Below are 15,665 nucleotides of genomic sequence, written 5' to 3'. Positions count from 1 at the left end.
AAACCAATAAATAAATAAACACATAAAGTCTGACTCCTCCAGGGGTCTTGGATCAGGATTCCTGGAAAATGAAGACTACAAAACACCTGGAAAGCTGAATGGCGATGAAATCCCACACACATACCACATGCACGAACTTGCTTCTTTGCGAATCTGAGGCCAAGGTTTAACAATCCAGTGTGTGAAACCAACCTTACGTAAAGAGAAAGAGGAGAAGAGACTTACCAAGGAGGGCTACCAGAAGCAGAATCACCACAATATAGTCTGCTTTCTTCTCCTTGTAGAAATATAAAAGCAGGCAGAACAGAATGATCTCCACCAGCTAAAGAAAGAGAACAGAGAAAGGACACTGGGTTTGGTTTGAAATAAGGCTAATGTCAACTCATAAAATATTTCTATGGTCGTTTCAGAGTTGCCAACAGAAAGGTGGTGGTGGGAGGGGTTTGAAAGCGCGGCAGCTTGGAAATAGAAAGTGCATTCTATACATAGCTTTTCAAAGATAGTAACTAGGTGACTGAAGTTTCTGCCATGCAAAATTCTAACTGGAGAACATGATTGATGACTCTTGGCTATGGATCTGTCCCATTGGAGAATATGAATTATGATACACCCAGGGGGTGGAGGGAAAACCAGGGTCAAAGGTGACAATGAATGATGTGTCTCAGAGTTGGCTACCCCCAGGCAGTGCCGGACATGTTAACTCCCAATCCATCCTTTTAAAGTTTTGGAAGTTTGGCTCGAGAGTCATGGTTTAATTGGGGTAACTGCCAGAATCCTGACAGCTAGGGTTCCAGGTTTTTTCCCCCTCTTCACATTCTTGCCCTTGCAGGCTGAAGAGACCTCTCCCCCTTTTGCAAATGAAAAAGGGGGTCCCTCCTGCCTTAGTTCCCCAGAAATCTGGGAACTGGGAGTTTGCATTCCAAGTACAGGTAATCCTTGAATTACAACCATATTGGAAGAGGCCTATTAGGGTCACAAGTTGTAATGGTGGGAAAATGATTTTTACTTTTTTGTGTCAGTCATTAAGTGAACACAGTGGTCATAAGTGTAAGTTCTCCATGGGCTGGGAGTGCCCATTTTTAGCAAAAGCACCACAAAATATAGTCACATGACTACAGGACACTGCAAATAGCCGTAAATACAGGTAGTCCTCAACTTAAAATTTCTGTTGCTAAGTGAATTTTGCTCCATTTTACAAGCTTTCTTGCCACAGTTATTAAGTTAGTAACACGGTTGTTAAGTGAATCGGGCTTCCCTGTTGACTTTGCTTCTCAAAAGCTCATAAAAGGTGTTGACATGACCCCCTCCCCCAAGACAATGCAACCGTCATAATATGAGTCAGTTGCCAAGCATCTGAATTTTGATCACGGGGATGCTACAATGGTAAATGCAAAAAAATGGTCATCAGTCACTTTTTTCACCTAAACGAACTGTTGTAAGTCAAGGACAACCTGTACGCGTTGCCTAGTGACCAAAATGCAGTCATGTGACTGTGGGGACTGTTCAAAGTTATGACCTACCTGAAAAAGAGGACTTATGAGCCAGGTCTGAAGGGGAATTCCCCCCCAATGACCATTGAGACTTCAGATCTGGGTCATAAGTCCCTTTTTTTCAGGTAGGTCATAACCTAGAACCGTGATGGCGAACCTATGGCACGCGTGCCACAGGTGGCACGCAGAGCCATTTGTGCCGGCACGCAAGCTGCAGGCAAACTTACCTCACTGCGCAAGCACGCACCTCACAGCTGATTTTCAGCCAGTTTGAGGCCTTTTTCAGCCTCCCAGAGGCTTGAGGAAGGCTTCTGCAGGCTTTGCAGGCCGAAAACTAGCCCTGTTTCATCACTTCCTGTTTTTCCAAAAATACCGGAAGTGACTAAACAGGGCTAGTTTTCGGTCTGCAAAACCTGCAGAAGTCTTCCTCAAGCCTTTGGGAGGCCGAAAAGGGCCTCAAACCAGCCGAAATGAGCTGTGAGGTGCAGTGCAGGTAAGGGGGTGGTGGGTGGTGGCGGCATGGGGATTGCGTGCGCATGTGTAGCAGGCTGGGGTCATGCATTGCCTTCTGGATGCTGGCACGTGAGTGCAAGTGTGCAAACGCATGCACAATTTTTGGCACAGGAGCCCAAAAAGGTTAGCCACCACAGTCCTAGAACATGGTTGGCTGGGGAATTCTGGGAGTTTAAGTCCACAGGTCTTAAAGTTGCCATGGTTGGACTCCCTTGGCTTAGGTGGAGTGCAGTTTATTTTATCTGCAGGTAGTCCTCGATTTACCACCATAACTGAGCCCAAAATTTATATTGCTAAGTGAGAAATTTGCTAAGTGAAGTCTTGCCCCGTTTTTACGACTTTTCTTGTCACATTTGTTAAGTGAATCACTGCAGTTGTTAAATTAGTAATCTGGTTGTGAAGTGAATCTGGCTTCCCCACTGACTTTGCTCGTCAGAATGGTCGCAAAGTGGAATCTTGTGACCCCACAACACTACGACCGTCATAAATGTGAGTCAGTTGCCAAGCATCCCGAATGTAAATCATGTGACCTTGGGGATGCTGCAACGAAGTGTGAAAAATGGTCCTAACTCACTTTTTTCAGTGCTGTTGTAACTTCAAGCGGTCACTAACTGAACCGTTGTAAGTCGAGGACTACCTGTATTTCTTAAAAGCTGGTCCTGCCTTTTCTGCAGGAACTCAGGGCCACGCATACACCATGCCCTGAGCCAAGCTTCACCCTGACCACCACAGCAGAGCTAAGCTGGGCTCAGACTAGGCTGAGGGAAAAGGATTGGCCCAAAGTCACCCAGGGAGCTCTTGTGGCCGAGAGCTGCTTTGAACCTGGGTTCAAAGGTGCTGCCAGCCCACAAGGCACCTTAGGCAATTGGTGCCCCTGAAACAGAGGAAGAGGGGAGCATGTTTGGGCAGGCATGGCTGTGTCTGCCATCTTGCTCATGAACAAGCAAACATAACCCTGTAAGCTTTAGGCAGTGCCTCAGTTCCTGAGCAATTATTATTTTAATTATATTCTTATAATTGTGTGTAATTATTATTTAAAATTATATTATCATCATCTTGTGTAATTATTATTTTAATTATATACTTGGTTTATGCAGGTTTTATTACATCGAGATTTGGTTAAAACTATTTATTCAAAATGGATACATATTTTGAATACACATTTTTTAAAAAAAATAAATCAGTGAAATCTTCTGGGGCCACACGTATTTGTTGAGCTTCTTCTTTCTGCTGGCAGATTCCTCATGTTTGGCTGTTTTGCTCAGAAAGTGAATAGCCTCCCCACTAAACCAGCGTCTCTCAATTACACAAGAACTGATCCTCTGTAGTTTGTAAACCCTAGATTATTACAATGAGTTGGCCAACTTGGCTTGTCTAACACACTACAGCAGGGCTGTCAAACTCCCCATGTCAGGATTCCGGCAGTTACCCCCATTTAAATCATGAGGCTTGAGCCAAACTTCCAAAACTTCAAAGGATTTATTGGGAGTTAAAAGGTCCGGCACTGCCTGGGTGTAGCCAACTCTGAGACACATCATTCATTGTCACCCTTGACCCTGGTTTTCCCTCCACCCCCTGGGTGTATCATAATTCATATTCTCCAATGGGACACATCCATAGCCAAGAGTCATCAATCATGCATTCCAGTTAGAATTTTGCGTGGCAGAAACTTTGGTCGCCTAGTTACTATCTTTGAAAACATTTATGGAATGCAATTTCGCTTTGCAAGCTGCCGCACTGCTCCCCCCTCCCTTTCTGTTGGCAACTCTAAAAGACCATAGAAATATTTTATGAGTTGACACCCAGCCTATGGGCCGGATGCGTCATATGCTGGCCACACCCAGTTTAGCAAAGGGGGGAAAAGTCCCGATACATCACGTGATGCTGTCGTGACGACGTGAGTTTGACACTCCTGCACTAGAGCTACCAATAAAATAACCCAAGTGCTTATGTTTAAACACAACCCTCTAGGCTGGATATGAAGTAAGGACAGCAATAGTCATCGAACTTAGATTTATATACCGCTTCACAGTGCTTTACAGCCCTCTCTAACCTGTTTACAGAGTCAGCCTATTGCCCCCAACCATCTGGGTCATTTTACCGACCTCGGAAGGTTGGATGGCTGAGTCAACCTTGAACCATTCAGGACACCTAGGGATCCATTGTAACTGCAGATCTAAAACTTAATTTGGGATCACATCATGTTAAATCAGAGATCTTCAAACTCAGGAGGAATTGTGGGAGTTGAAGTCCACAAGTCTTGAAGCTGCCAAGTTTGGGGACTCCTGTGTTAAATCATAATGTTATCTAATTGGTTTGACTTAATACAATTTATTAATACATCATTGTGATTTAGAATAGAATAACGGAGTTGGAAGGGACATTGGAGGTCTTCTAATCCAACCCCCTGCCTAGGCAGGAAACCCTACACCACTTCAGACAAATGGTTATCCAACATCTTTTTAAAAACTTCCAGTGTTGGAGCATTCACAACTTCTGAAGGCAAGTTGTTCCACTGATTAATTGTCCTAACTATCAGACAATTTCTCCTTAGTTCTAAGTTGCTTCTCTCCTTGATTAGTTTCCACCCATTGCTTCTTGTCCTGCCCTCGGGTGCTTTGGAGAATAGCTTGACTCCTTCTTCTTTGTGGCAGCCCCTGAGATATTGAAACACTGCTATCATGTCTCCCCTTTTCTTGCAAATCATAGTTTATGGCAAGGGGGCACTTTTTGATGACTGAGAACCACTCTTAAACCTTGAGCTGACGGTGGCAGTATTGTGGGGAGGGTTGTTTGTTTCCTTAAAGCTTTGGGGCAGATTCTTGATTATTTTTAATTACAGTCATCCTTGTTTCAGAATTGATCTTTCTGAAGATATAAAACCTGTCTGTTTTTTGCCAGCACCAGACTGCATATAGTTCTGAGACCGCTCATCCTTGCTTCATGGCTCAACTTGATATATGAACTCAGCTTTTGTGACTCAACAAACCAGTTAAAACTAAAGCTCTAGAGTAGGGGTCGCCAACCTTTTGGACCTCAGGGACCACCAAACTCATAATTTTAAATCCCAGGGACCACTAATATGAATTTTGACTGACGGTGGCTTGCTGACGTTGGTGGGAGAGAGAGAGAGAGATCTGATCTAACCTCTTCCTTTCCCTCTCTCTTTCTCTCAAACACACACAGAGGCAGGTGTGGGATTCAAATTTCTTAATAACCAGTTCTGTGGGCGTGGCCTAATTTGTGGGTGTGGCTTGGTGGTCATGTGATTGGCTGGGCATGACTTGTATGTAAATATTATAAATATTTATGTAAATATTGATTTTTTTTTATAAAAAAGAGCAACTTTTACCCAAAATCAGGCAAAGCAGGAAGGCAGATTGAGTTGCTCACAGAATCACAGATTCACTCAGAGATCTATCTTTCTGCCATCAGGTACCTGAATCTGCACTGAATAATAGAAGCTTCAGTCCTAAGGAAGGTTCGGCTGTGCTTAAAAGCAGAGCCGAAGATCTAAAGATTAGCTAGAAAGCAAGAAATCCAATGGTTTCCTGCTTTCTAGCTAATCTAAACCTCCTCCAGCAGAACAGCTGATGGTCAAAAAAAAAGGAAAAATAGCAACTTAGCAGGTAAGTTTCCCAGGTAATGAGTGAGTGGGCGGGGAGAGTTCCTGCGGGCCTTGTGTTCCTGCGCAGCCTGGATTAATTGCTTTGTGGAGGGGTGCTCTGGGGGTGACATTTCTCTGCGGACCACCAAAATTTTCTCCCGGACCACCAGTGGGCTGCAGACCACGGGTTGGCGACCACTGCTCTAGATCAGCCTTTTTCAAACTTGGCAACTTTAAGAGGTGTGGAAGCCTTCTCCCCAAATTCCCCAGGCAGACAATTCTGAGAATCAAAAGCCCAGGCCTCTTCAAGTTGTCAAGATTTGAGAAACCTCAATCAAGGAATCACGTTAACCACAGAGCAAGCACAAAAACCCACAGAGCAAGGCTTAGGCCTTTAAATGAAACAGAGCTGAGGAGGAAGACCATAGATTAGACTCGATGAAATGGATCACTTTACCATATACAGAAGGAACGGCCAGCTGACCAGGTGCTTTCTGATGTTCTCCCCTGTCATGACTTCATGATTGTTCGGTCCAAAGGTGATCAGCAGGTACGTCCCAACAATGGCTAAGGCGCAGCCTATGAAGGACAAAACGTAACGCCCTTGGCAGGATCAAGACAGGAAAAGCTGCGTTAGTTCATTCGTTTGGAGGCCTTACAGCAGCTCCGAGTTATAGTTACATGCACAAAATGAGTTACAAAAATGAGATGGGGAAAGTAGTACAGGCTACCCTTTTACATGGATTGGAATACAACTCCATGCTAATGAGACTTGCACTGCGGGTGCAGTTAAGCAGGGGGCTGGCTGATTTAAAGTGGGCACCCCCATTATTTTCCTGAAGAATAAAGGCACTTAGAAACGACAGACGCAGGACAGGGAAAGATCTTAAAATGAATACCATGTAAGAAGAGGGACAGGTAGCCCTTGACTTATGACCTCCATTGCTAAACAACACAGCTATTAAGTGAATTTTGCCCCAGTCAAAAACCTTTCTTCCACAGCTGTTAAGTGACTCACTGCAGTGAAGTTAGTAACACGGTTGTTAGATGAATCTGGCTTCCGTGATTGGGTTGATGGCCTTTATTTACTATGGAGAAAGGTCCCGTGAACTTTGGCCCCCAACTTCTTACTAGGGAGCCTTAACCTCAAGTATTTGGTGGAGAGGTGGACCTTCTCCCCCAGCTGGAATGGCCTTTGTGGGTCCCGGTGTTTGTCTGCCTATCTCTTATAAGTTTGCGCCGCTTTAGCTAGCTCTTTTTTAACATTCTTCCAAGTTGCTTTCAGCGTTGACATCCAATCGGTCAGGCTGACTGAGGAGGGGGAATTCCTTGGATACTCAGGCATTGGGATGAAGTCCAAGCCGCTCACTACTTTGAAGAGGGTTAGTCCTGTGCTTCTGTGAACAGCTTTATTGTACGCGATGGAGGTCCACCCAATTGGACTGCTGATAATTCACGTAGCACCTCAAATACTGCTCTACCATGGCGTTCAATCTCTCTGCCACCCACCCACCCCCGATTGGTGCTTGGATGAAAGGCCAAGCTAAGGCCCAATAGTCCGCAGGAACTCCCTCCAAAATTTGGCCGTGAACTGGACTCCTCTGACTGAGGTAATTCGCCACGGCACTCCAGAGACCAAACCGCTTCTCTCCACGACTCTGCTGTTGGGCCCTCCCACCCGCCTGGGCTCCCATACTCACCTTTATCCTTTGAAGCGCAGCTCCTTTGCGTGGTACAGAATTTGGAGCGCAGCTCCTTTGCGTGGTACAGAACAGTGCCACGCGGCAGCTGCTGAAGCGACCAGGATCGTGCAGGCTTGCAGGTGGTTAGTTGCAACGCCTCTGCGCCTGCGCAAAGTGTGCGTTTGGTGCACGCACGCACACAAAGTGTGTGCACGTGAGCAAAGCACACCCACCAAGCCACGCCCACAAAAACCGGTGGTAAAACTTTTTGAATCCCACCACTGGTGGGGATGCTGCAATGACTGACTTTTGCTTATCGTAAGGTCGCAAAAAGGGGATCATCACGGGGCAATGCAACCGTCATAAATACATGCCAGTTGCCAAGCGGCTGAATTTTGATCGTGTGACCATGCAATGATCATTAAGTGTGAAAAACCGTCATAGGTCACTTTTTTTTCAGTGTTGCTGTAACTTCAAGCAGTCACTGCATGAATGGTTGTAACTCGAGGGCTACCTGTGTGTGTTACAATTAAAAGGATTAGCAAAAAAAGAAAGAAAAAAAGAAAACGGAAGAAGGAATGCTCCCCAGGGGCCTGGATATAAACGAACAGGGACAGTCCTGTCCCCTTTTCTTCTGGACTTCTAAGATGAGACACCAACTAACACCTCCAACCCAACTTTCTGAAATGATGAAAAAGTAGCCAGCTACCTCCAAGTCGGTCCTAACAAATTAGCAGGTATGAAAGAAGCTAAAAAAAATAATAATTGCAATTTTGAGAGAGAAACCAATTCTTGTTGCTTTGTACCATCCATGCAAGAGGAAGCAAGGGAAGCAAAGGTGAAAGAAACATGCTGAAGACGGACAGTTCTGAAAAATGCATCCAGCCACTTACTCAAGAAGTCTTTAGGTTTCCATTTTTCCCTGATGAATATGACTCCAACGATTGTACTGGCTGAATGAGAAAATAGCAAGTAATGAGCTTTGCCAATGCTAGAGAGAGCCGGTCTGATTAGTTCAAGCTGGAGCATGCGTGTATTATCACGTGTGGAAATGTTTGGTTGATTAGGGGATTTTTTTCCTGTTTTATTTTTGAATAAATCAGCATAACTGGGGAACATCTGGCCTACATATCCTGGATTTTGGAAGGATGTAAGAATGTGGATCTTGCTAGCATCTTGAAGATTTGGTACGTGCATCACCGCCTGACCTTGCTTCCATAGGAGGCAATTTTATATGGATTGTCAACTATTTCAGTTTTTGAGATATTTCTGACACTAGAAATATCAATAAAGGAGAATATTTATAGTTCAGGGTTGAAATGAGGGGTCCTTGGTGCTCTCTGAGCTTGCTTGTTTTCTTGCACCTAGACCAGGCCAAGTCCAAAAATGCCAGGGAATTTATAGAAACCTGGCACTCTGACAAATCAGCCATCAAACATAGATGTTAACCATATCTAGAGTCTATGCAAAAGAGACAATCAACCAACCCAAAAGCAATAACAATAGCACTCATATATCGCTTTACAGCCCTAGCAAGTTTACAGAGTCAGCCTATTGCCCCCCAACAATCTGGGTCCTCATTTTACAAACCCCGGAAGGATGGAAGGCTGAGTCAATCTTGAGCCTGGTGAGATTTGAACTGCCAAATTGCAGTCAGCCGCCAGTCAGCAGAAGGAGCCTGCAGTACTGCACTCTAACCACTGCGCCACCGTGGCTCAAAACAGAACAAAAAAAGACTCCAATACCTCCCCGACAGTAATCAGCATTCAGATCAGCATAGATAAACTCCAAGGTCAACTTCAGACCAACATTCAAGTAAGCAATAGCCCGATCAAGAAACTGCCAAAGAGCCTGATGGTTATAGTAAAGGGTCAGTATATCTAATATTACACATCCGGGCATGGTATACGTCCAGCAATGGAAAAGTGAAAACACACCCTCAGAAAAAGAGATAATAAATAAAATATTAGTTCGCACAGAATTGGACAGATCAATGTTAGAATTAAAAAAAACAAAAGGGAAAAGAATACTACAATACATGGAATAGGTATTACCAATGGCTGGAATCAAGAAGTCGGAATTGGAACACAAAATAACTAGGTTAATAGACCTGGAATGGGATATTATATATGTATTAGAATGAGTATGTTGGTCAGAAATAATTGTATAAGATTAGCAATGTATAAATAGCATATATGAGCCTCTGTGGTGCAGTGGTTAGAGTGCAGTACTGAAAGTTACTTCTGCTGCAGCCAGCTGCCTACAATTTGGCAGGTTCAAATTCCAACAGGCTCAAGGCTGACTCAGCCTTCCCTCCTTCCAAGGTGGATAAAATGAGGACCCGAATTGTTGGGGGCAAGAGGCTGACTCTGTAAACCGCTTAGAGAGGGCTGTAAAAGCACTATAAAGCAGTATATAAGTCTAAGTGCTATTGCTATATATTTCATTTGTATTTCACTTGGGTATGTAGGGTGGAAGAAATGCCAGAATGGTCACACTGTATTTGATATACCTCTATGTAAATAATAAAAATATTTATATATAAAAAAAGAAACTGCCAAAGAGCCATCAGTAAACAGCCCAACCAAAGAATCCTTACTACCACCCCCACCGACAAGCAAATCACCACAATATAAACTGACAGCAAACCCCATTCCATTCTAGAATTAGAATTCTTTTATTGGCCAAGTGTGACTGGACACACAAGGAATTTGTCTTGGTGCAAATGCTCTCAGTGTACATAAAAGATACATTCATAAAGAATCATCAGGTACAACACTTAATGATAGTCGTAGGGTACAATAGCACTGATGATGTTACCAAGTTTGGGTAACGAAATGTCTGCAAGAAAGCAAGAAAAAAGCTAAGAGACCCCCAAGGACCCTTTGTTAGAAATATCATGGGGGATAAATCACACAGCATCATGGGAGAAGCCTGCAGGTGCCAGTCTTATCTGCATGGCAGAAGGAATAACCTCGAGAAACAGGAGTTTCAAGGGTGCCAACGAATATACAATGGTCAGATAAAAGAAATCTGTGTTCTAGCCAGAATTGTCACCTGAGGTAAACATCTCAGACAAACCCTCCCTGGTTCTCCTGAAGATAAAGGAAAGGAAGGAAAAGGCCCATTCGGACGTCTAACACTCTTGTGACTATAACCTGGTAATTAAAGTTGGCTGAACTGTTAGTTATTGTATGCCTAGTGCTCTTCCCTTAAATTAAGTTTTAACTGTTTCAATTGTTGTTTTTTTTAAAATGAGTTTTAATTTTAGCTGCTCATTTGTAATTACAGGTAGTCCTCCTCTTACAATGGTTCATTTAGTGACCATTCAAAGTTACATTGGCACTAAAAAACGGGATTTACTACCGTTTTTCACACTTAAGAGCATTGCAGCATCCTGATAGTCACGTGATTGAATTTCGGACGCTTGGCAACTGACTCGTATTTATGACGGTTGCAGTATTCCGGGGTCACATGATCCTCTTTGGCGACCCTCAGACAAGCAAAGCCAATGGGAAAGCCAGATTCACTGAACAACCAAGTTACTAACTTAACAACTGTGGCAAGAAAGGTCGTAAAAATGAAGCACAATTCACTTAACTAATGTTTCACTTCACAACAAACATGTTGGGGTCAATTTTGGTCGTAAGTTGAGGACTACCTGTTTTATTTTGTTTTTTTTTATTTGTGAGCCACTTAAAGAGCCACAAATGCTAGGCGGGTGGCTACATATATTGAACGAATGAATAAGCAAATGAAATTTATAAGGCTCCCACCTGCATTCATGCCCTTGGTTTCCTAGTCTGCTCTACCATGAAGAGCTGACGTGTGTTGAGGGACTTACCTATGACAGAGACGGCCCCCAGAGGCACTATCAGGGACAGGGGGGCAAAAGCGTAGGCGGAGAAGACCCCCAACTCTCCCAGGCAGAGGAGGAACAAACCGCACCACCACGTCTTGGTCCTAAAATAAGCCTTAGTCTCTTTGCAGCTCACCAACCGGATGTGACTGTATTTCTAGAGGGAGGGAAAGGAGAAAGAGAAGATTCATTGGGGTTTCTATGGCTCTGGAATCCCTTTTCTCCTCCTCTCAGCTCACCTGGAGGTTGAGAGCGATGCTGATCATCAGGTGCCCAAAAATAGCCAGCAAGGCACCAATCAGATTTTCCTGCAAAGAAAGGAAAAAGCACAGGTATTAAACTTTGCAGGTTCTGTGAATGCAAGACGGACATACAGGTAGCCCTTGACTTACAGCTTTTCATTTAGCAACAGATCGAACATTATAATGGCATTGAGAGAAGTGGCTTATCACCCATCCTCAAGCTTATGACATTCAGGTAAAAGTCCTGTAAGGAGCATGTGTTTGTCCAGGCAAACATAAAATCCAGGTCAGCTTTCTCCAAGCTGATGGTCTCAAAAGATATGTTGAGTGGGCCTCAACCAAACTCATCCCCAAGTTCAACCCTACGAAGGCCGCTGTCTAAGAGGAGTCTTAGAGAAAGAACTGTCTGGTTTGGTTCTGCAACCCAACAAGACAGACACAGACTTCAGAGGGTAACTAGGACTGCAGAAAAAAACAATTACTACCCACCTGCCTTCCGTGGAGGACCTGTGTACTGCACGAGTCAAAAAGAGGGCTGTGAAAATATCTACAGACCCCTCACATCCCGGACATGAACTGTTTCAACTCCTTCCCTCAAAACGACGCTATAGAGCCCTGCACACCAGAACAACTAGACACAAGGACAGTTTTTCCCTGAATGCCATCACTCTGCTAAACAAATAATTCCCTCAACACTGTTCAACTATTTACAAAGTGTGCACTACTATTACTGTTAATCTCCTCATCACTCCTTATCACCCATCCCCTCCCACTTGTGATTGTAGGACTGTGACTTTGTCGCTTGTATCCTTACGATTTATATTGACTGTTTCCTAGTATGATTTGATTGCTTATTGTACCCTGTGACTATCATTACTTGTGATTATTCTTGACCTTATGATTCTTGACTGTTGACGAATGTATCTTTTCTTTTATGTACACTGAGAGCATTTGCACCAAAGACAAATTCCTTGTGTCCAATCACACTTGGCCATTAAAGAATTAATTAATTAATTAATTAATTAATCCATCCATCCGGTCCATTACATTTCCAAACTCATTCATGCAAGAATCCTAAGGCCAAAATCACCCCTGTACAGGTAATCATCGACTTATAACCATTCAGAAATTATGTATGACTGGTCTTTCCACTTATGACTGTGGCAATATCCCCACAGATACATGATCAAAATTTAGATGCTTGACAGCCAGCATGTATTTCTGACAGTCGCAGCATCTCAGAATTGTTGTGATCACCATTTGCAACTTTCCCAGCTGTCTTCCAACAAGCAAAATCAATGGGAGAAGATGGATTTGTTTAATGACCATGTGATTCACTTAAGAACCATGGTGATTCTTTTAACACCTGCAGCATAAAAGATAATAAAATCAGCTGCATCTCACTTGCTTTCTGACCTTCCCAAAAAATTACAGGACATTATTTGGCAATATTATAACATTATCAGAAGGGCAAGTCACCCCCATTAGGTGGACCAGACTAGACCAATCAATATATAGGAAGATCAGAAGTATATTTTATTGAGGTTGGCTATAATAACCGAATCTTCTTGTAGCTCCCCTCCTTATACGCCAGTAAATAGGGGAGCGACTGCTTGAATCACTTCTACATACAAATAGTTGTGTACTCAAATTTACAACCTCTTCTGCCATGGTTGTTAAAAAGAATCATTGCGGTTGTTGAGACGTGCATGACTGTATTTATGTACTAGCTCGATACCCGTGCTTCGTTATGAAACTATGGGATCAGGCTTAGTTTTTGGGGAGGAAAATGAGAGGAAAAAATTCTCCCTCTGCCTACCAGCATCCATTGGTATTTATCTGGCTAGCGTCCTATCAGTGTATGAGAGAGTTGAGGACTGTTTGGAAACTGAAACAGTATTTGCTGTGTGAGGAAGAAGACAACAAGGAGCCTGGGCCTGGCTTAGCTGAACTGTTCTTTACTAAAGCTGGTTGCTGCTGTGAAACTGAAAGTCCTCTCCTCTGCTTGTGTTTTGCATTTGGAAGAGAATTCTTTTCAGGTGGGGAGGGTTAGTAGAACTTCTTAGCATCAGAGCGTGTTAATAATAATAAACAAAATACTAAAGCTCTGATGGTCATTTTGAAAAATCCTTTCTTAGTCAGCACCTAAGAGAAGCCAAGAGGAACATACATGCCAAATTTCAAGTTTGTAGGCTTTAACGGTTCTGGAGATTTTGTGATGTGTGAGTGGCATTTCACTTTTATATACAGTATATAGATTTATACAGTCACCCATTTCATACCCAAGTCTCTTTCTCCAGCAAGTGCTACTTAAGTCCATGTTTCTGAGTTACCTTTTGTACTGTATTTTTTATATTTTTGGAGGACTTTATTTATATAGTTTTATTTTTTTTAATATTGTAAGCCGCCCAGAATTACCCCGCGATGGGTAGCCAATACATTTAATAAATATTTTTTAAAAAATGTGATTCAAATATTATCCTCTCCTTGTGCTACCTCAGGGCCCCTCTGGGTGAATCTGGGAAATGAAAACTTTAGGATTAAAGAAATTACCCTGTAAGAGAAGGCATCCTCGTGGTCCGTCACAGAAATGGGCTGGGTCACTAGCTGTTCGAGTTGCAAGCTGGGGCTGTTTGCTTTCTCCATTTTAGGTTATCTGTACATTTCCGGTGTTTACGTTCAGCACCACTTTAAATCCAGGAGGTGGCCAGACGCTCTCCCCGATTCCTTCCCCATCCGCCTCTTCTACAGCATAGCTGCAATCTGATTGAGCAGAGGAAGCAGATTCATTGTTAACTGCTCTCCTTAATAAAGTTAAACAGAAGAGGAGAAACCAGAGGACATATTGGGGATGGCGGGGGAGGGAGAAAGAGAGAAAGAGAGAGAAAGAGAGAGAGAGAGAATGAATGAGAATGAATAAGTTTACTTTGGATAAATGCCCGTCTCCATCTTATTTATGTAGTGGCCCCTGAGAGGCCCTCGGTGCTCTCTGAGGTTGGTTATTTTCTTGCAGACGTTTCATTACCCAACTAGATAACATTATCAGTGCATCAGTGACCCCCTAATAAATAATGATGACTTACCTAGTCAGGTAATGAAATGTCTGCATTAAAACAACCAACCTCAGAGTTTGGATGCCCCTTTTCAATCCTGAGCTACAAATATTCTCCTTGATCGGTACTGGTCCCTTGTTATCCAGTTTTCTTTTTAATGCTTAACTTTTTTAATCTTTTTATTGCTTTATCATGCTGTGAGTCTCCCAGAGTTGCTTGACAGTGAGGTGGACTGCATATAATCTATCTAATAAATAAAAATGCACCAGTGTTATTTGTAATGAGCCTGGTCGTCAGATAGCTTTGACAGAGTATGGACCTCCATTAAATTTGAATCCACGTTTGTTAAGTTTACATCCCACTTTTGCTAATCACTTTATACTCTCTCCTACTATGGGTAGTCCTTGACTAACAACCATTTATTTAGAAACCATTTGAAGTTCCAACAGCACTGAAAAAAAATGACTTGCAACTGGGCCTCATGTAATAGTCACAGCATCCTCGCAGTCACATGATCAGAATTCCCACGCATGGCAACCAGGAGAGAAGAAAAACAGCCAGGGAAGCTGATTCTACTTTATTGTAAAGCTTTTATTAACAGCGCCATGTAGAGGCAGTCCTTGACTCACGACCACAATTGAGGCTAAAATGGGTTGCTAAGCAAGACAGTTGTTAAATGAGTTTTGCCCCATTTTACCTTTCTCGCCATAGTTGTTAAGTGGATCACTACAGTTATTAAGTGAGTAATACGGCTGTTAAGTGAATCTGGCTTCCCCATTGCTTCTGCTTGTCAGGAGGCTGCAAAAGGTGATCACGGGACCTGAAGACACTGCAACCATCATAAATACATGCCGGTTGCCAAGCCATCAAATTTTGATCATGTGACCATGGGGGGGGGATCTGCAATGGTCATAAGTGTGAAAAAAGGTCACAAGTCACTTTTTTCAGTGCTGTTGTAACTTTGAATAGTCACTAAATGAACAGTTGTAATTTGAGGACTACTTGCATCTTGCTGTCGCCATTACAGCATGAGAAACTAGGGAAGGTTTCTTCTGAGCCACTTGCTCTACTCATTATGCAGCCCAGGGCCATGTTGTCTTGTATCTGACCATTCCTGTGATGGCGAACCTATGGCACGCGTGCCACAGGTGGCACCCAGAGCCATTTGTGCGGGCACGCAAGCCCCAGGCAAACTTACCTCACTGCGCATGTGCACGCC

General features: G+C 43.3%; 1 protein-coding gene across 17 annotated transcripts in view; it reads right to left on the bottom strand.

The window, feature by feature from the left end:
• The window catches only part of NIPAL3 (NIPA like domain containing 3), a 32,459-nt gene that overhangs the window by 12,066 nt on the left and 4,728 nt on the right, over nucleotides 1-15,665 (bottom strand). For 9 of the 17 annotated variants that reach the window (XM_026675990.2, XM_087970592.1, XM_087970601.1 and 6 more), the window contains 6 exons: nucleotides 13,947-14,156; nucleotides 11,391-11,459; nucleotides 11,137-11,308; nucleotides 8,186-8,245; nucleotides 6,068-6,213; nucleotides 226-322 (listed from right to left, as the gene is read on the bottom strand). In XM_026675990.2, coding sequence (XP_026531775.1) covers nucleotides 226-322; nucleotides 6,068-6,213; nucleotides 8,186-8,245; nucleotides 11,137-11,308; nucleotides 11,391-11,459; nucleotides 13,947-14,039 — 637 coding nt within the window. In that variant the 5' untranslated portion in view covers nucleotides 14,040-14,156. The remainder of the gene's footprint in view (nucleotides 1-225; nucleotides 323-6,067; nucleotides 6,214-8,185; nucleotides 8,246-11,136; nucleotides 11,309-11,390; nucleotides 11,460-13,946; nucleotides 14,157-15,665) is intronic. The other 8 variants (XM_087970593.1, XM_087970595.1, XM_087970596.1 and 5 more) reach the window with 3 other exon arrangements.

This window comes from Notechis scutatus, chromosome 8, assembly GCF_049901735.1.
Source record: "Notechis scutatus isolate UNSWTSFEM ecotype Mainland chromosome 8, rNotScu1.2, whole genome shotgun sequence".
Lineage (NCBI taxonomy): Eukaryota > Metazoa > Chordata > Lepidosauria > Squamata > Elapidae > Notechis > Notechis scutatus.
The sequence above is the reverse complement of the archived record's forward strand: the minus strand, read 5'-3'. Positions and strand labels throughout refer to the sequence as shown.